The following is a 4,219-nucleotide window of genomic DNA, read 5'->3' as shown; positions in this document are numbered from 1 at the left end:
CTAATTTCTCTTTGTGAGTTGCTCCCGGAGGTTGAGATCAGGCCTGAAAACAATGATGTAGCATTTTGGCAAGAATATGCATCCCAGTAATGCAGCACTGGAGGTCAAGATGGAGAAGACCTCCACAGCTACCATGGCTTTTCCTTTTGTGCTCAGATAGGCTGGAAAGAAGGAGATCCACACACTGCAAAAGGCCAACATGCTGAAGGTGATGAACTTGGCTTCATTAAAGCTGTCAGGTAATTTACGAGCAAGAAAAGCCACAATAAAGCTGGCAATGGCCAAGATACCCATGTATCCCAAGACACAGTAGAAGAATGAAGTTGACCCCTCATTGCACTGTAAAATCATTTCTTGGGACTCTGAGTGCATGTCCAATTCAGGGAATGGGGGTGATGTTGATAACCAAAGAATACAAATACATACTTGAAAGAAAGAGCAGGAAAGGACAGTACAAAAAGCCAATCTTCTCCCCACCCATTTCCTCATCTGAGATCCTGGTTTAGTGGCCATGAAAGCCACAACCACAGTGATGGTTTTGGCCAGTACACTAGAAATGGCCACTGAGAAAGTGATGCCAAACATTGATTGTCGGAGAAGGCAGGTCACTTTGCCAGGTTGGCTGAGAAAGAAGGAGGAGGAGAGAAAACAGAGCAGAAGAGAGACAAGGAGGGTGTAGGTGAGGGACCAGTTGTTGGCTTTGACAATGGGAGTATCCTTGTGCTTAATAAAAGTTCCGAATACCCAAGTTGTCAAGAAGAAGAAATAAAGAGCTGCTGAGGATAAACCAATTCCTAAAGTTCCTTCCAAAGTTAGAAACACTACTGGTTTCAGAATACATCCATTCTTTTCTTTATTTGGATAATGATCTTCTGAGCATTCAAAACAGTCATCCATATCTGCGAGGAAAATCAAGGAATTTGTCATCTAGAACTTCCAAATTATTAAAAATCTCTTTACTGCTTTTAGACATCCTAAAGTAGTGTATTAAATTTCCTTTTATTCTAAATAAATAACTTTATTGTCATGGTACATGTATACACAGTATACCCATACAATGAAATTCACCCAAAGACCAGGTCCAACACTCATAACAATCCCCAAACACACTTCCACCCACCACAATTCTCCACCCCTAAACCACCCAAATATCCACACAACAGACCAAGTAATGCTGTCCAACAGCTCACTGATTCTAATGAATTTTGGTAGAATTTCTATCGTACCATTTTGTTTTGAAATCTTCCCTTCTGGGCATGGAACACAGTCATAGCAGCAGAATTGATTTCCCTCAATCCCTTTCCTCCAATATCCAGGGAAACAAGGATCATTGCATCGAGAAAGTGGAATGTTCTGGTGATGAGCATAAAAAAATGTTTTGAAAAGTTTGATTTTTAAAACAATTTCTGATTTTTTTTTCTCTTTTATGGAGTGAAACTATTTTTGGATTCCCAAATGGCTTCTCAGTTTATGGACTTGGATATAAAATATAAATTAAAAAGAAGTAGAAATTACAATGATATACAAAAGATCCTGTTTAAAGTGCAGGGTGAGTAAACAATTGCACGTGGTGAAAATTTATGGGAAAATGGGCACTCCCGTGATTTCAAATGGAAATGCAGGTCAAATATGGCAACATGGCTTTTTTGTTTGTTTGTTATAATATCATTTTGTCCATTTGATCAATGCTTGATGATTAACATCATTTGGAAAAGAATATGTCGTGTCTTATTTTAAGAAACAGAAATTAGATTTCTAAACTGACTATGTTCAATATGGGATCCTAATGGAGCCTTGGTAGTACAGTTGTTTAATGCACCCTGTTATTAACACAGCTGCCTGCAATTTCTGCAGGTTCGAATCTTACCAGGCTCAAGGTTGACTCAGCCTTCCATCCATTCTAAGGTAGGTTAAATGAGGACCCAGTTTGTGAGGGCAATAAGCTGACTTTGTATAAATATACAAAAGTATGAAGGCTATTGCTTAACACATTGTAAGTCGCCCTGAGTCTCCGGAGAAGGGCGGCATATAAATCAAATTTTTTTTAAAAAATGGATCCAGGCATGGTTGCCTCAATGACTCCATTTATACCTGGTTATAAGTTGGGTGCCAGACAATCAAATCTTCATCCATGAATAATTCTTTCCCTTTTGGAGCCTGGAGATCCATCTTTCCAACTCTAACTCTCTGAAGGGATCTGTTTGGAAAAGGGATCAAGTTGATGATGTCGAATCCACCTGTTGCTTCCCCTTTCTCATTCAGGAACACTCTCTCCCCAGCTGAATTGTTAAAGGAAATGCGTTGAAGAAATCGATGTAGCTACTTGAAAGAGAATGAGAGAGACAAGGAGTACATTTCCACCTTATTTTTAATTTGGTATTATTTTAAGAAAAAATAGAAAATATCATTCAAACAAAGCAGAATGAAAATATACAAATGCCTTCCATTATAAAATAGGCCAACTACAGTTGACTTAAACCAGATCGTATTTTATCATTCCGGATTGGTACAAAGCTATAAAATAGTCTGATGTCTGACTTTAGCCAGATCCTTTAGCCAGATTTTAGAACATGAGACCCAAACAGTTTTCCTTAGATAGATGACAGGTAGAGATAGTTGCAAACAGAGGGTTGTTTCATACTATGGATGCCACATTGAAAAAGGGCCATCTTTTTTCTCATTCCTCTGAAACTCTGATAGGGACAGAAAACTCAACCCATGGAACCTGAAAAGCTCATGAGTCACACATATCTTGAACAATTGGTTATTTTTGTAAGGGACTATGGATAGTAATCTAAGTGATTTGTTTTAAACATCTCTTATTAGGCAACCAATGGTGATTTCCTACATAACTCCTAGTGCCATCTAAAGAAATTTTCATATAATGGCTTCTCACTGATCACATTTAACTTGATTGAACATGCAGAAAATGTTAAGATTTTCCAGAATGGTTCCAAAAAGTAATTCTGCTCATTAAAATAAAAGAGGTGTCCAATGCAAAGGGAATACCTGCCAAGCCTGCAGATGTGGAAGGTCTGGTCTTTTATCCGTCTCAGTTTTCTTCTTATTAAACCTTAACATGTGTAGAGTTTGCAACACATGAGCCACAGCATAAACAGCATTGTAGATGCTGTAGCTATGGCCAGTCATTTCCATTTCAAAGACAGGTGCAGGAAGATCCTCCAGGTTCATCTTCCCAGTGCATTGCCTACTATGCATTTTTTGTAATTCTTGGTTTGGAAATGAACAATCAAATGATTGTTCCCAAACATTGTGCAGAAACCCATCTCTGCTGTCTGAAAGAGGATTGATGGCCTGAAGAAATTCCTTGAAACCTGCAACTGCTGTTGAATGAATGGAGAAGGAAATAGTCCCATGGAACATCTGGAGATCCGAACTGATTTGAGTGCCTGATAGTAGAAAATCGATCTGTGCAGTCATGATCCACACCTTTCTTCATAATGCAGTTTCCTTGCTTTCAGGATCTACCAGAAACATGACAACTCTCAGCCACATCATTGCCAATGATTCTCCATAGACGAGAAATGCGTTGGCTTTGCTGCTCATCAAATGAATGGAAATATGTGAGAGGGTGTGATCAAGTTCCAGGTAGTCTTGGAAATCTTCCAAGTATATTTGTTCTGAAAGCCTTTCTATGAATGATGAGCAGATTCCGTTCTCTGAAACCAAAGGCTGCATTTTCTGTAAGAAATTTTCTCCATTGTTGTTATCAACAACAAAAATCCCAATCCAAGTCCATCTGAAATGAAGAAGAAGTTGGATAATCCCAATGTGCTGATGGTCCTCTTTGGGCGCCATGAAATATAGTGAAGAGAGTTTACTGGTCTGAAATGCATCTTGGGCTAATGAGCCGTATGTCAGCTGCAAGAAAATGGAGTAGTATACTCTTGAGTTGTTAGATCAAATCTGATTGTCCTTTCTAATTTTTATATAAAATAAATCCAAGGAATGATTTTTTTCCTGCATTTCTTCAAATTATTAATATAGAAAGGGATTACTTGGAATTACTTCAAATACATGTAATACTGTTATATGTATCTGAAGTAATTCCAAGAAATATGGAATACACATTCAAATCTTCCCTCAGCTATGGAATGTCTTCAGAAACTAACTTCATATAACTGGCATTGAAGTTTCAGAAAAGACAACTAAGTATTAGACCTTAAGCCATGCAGAACGTATCAACACAAACCTAAGC

At 38.1% G+C, this 4,219-nt stretch overlaps 1 protein-coding gene across 1 annotated transcript; it reads right to left on the bottom strand.

The window, feature by feature from the left end:
* Positions 1-3,699, bottom strand: LOC148113691 (vomeronasal type-2 receptor 26-like). Its single transcript, XM_087893280.1, has 3 exons — positions 3,490-3,699; positions 1,227-1,353; positions 1-899 (listed from the first exon to the last, which is right to left on the bottom strand). Exons 1-3 carry the CDS (start codon positions 3,697-3,699, stop codon positions 1-3), a joined length of 1,236 nt encoding a protein of 411 aa, XP_087749406.1.
* Positions 3,700-4,219: the final 520 nt, after the last annotated feature.

Source organism: Pantherophis guttatus, chromosome 4, assembly GCF_059756535.1.
Source record: "Pantherophis guttatus breed Tessera chromosome 4, ASM5975653v1, whole genome shotgun sequence".
NCBI classification, from domain to species: Eukaryota; Metazoa; Chordata; class Lepidosauria; order Squamata; family Colubridae; genus Pantherophis; species Pantherophis guttatus.
Note: the sequence above shows the minus strand (reverse complement) of the source record. Positions and strands in the feature narration are given on the sequence as shown.

Coding starts and splice junctions, on each gene's coding strand:
- LOC148113691 (XM_087893280.1), bottom strand. CDS start 3,699: ATGCAGCCTTTGGTTTCAGAGAACGGAATCTGCTCATCATTCATAGAA. Junction 1,354..3,489: donor TGAGAGTTGTCATGTTTCTG/GTAGATCCTGAA, acceptor GCTCATCACCAG/AACATTCCACTTTCTCGATG. Junction 900..1,226: donor GAAGATTTCAAAACAAAATG/GTACGATAGAAA, acceptor TTTTCCTCGCAG/ATATGGATGACTGTTTTGAA.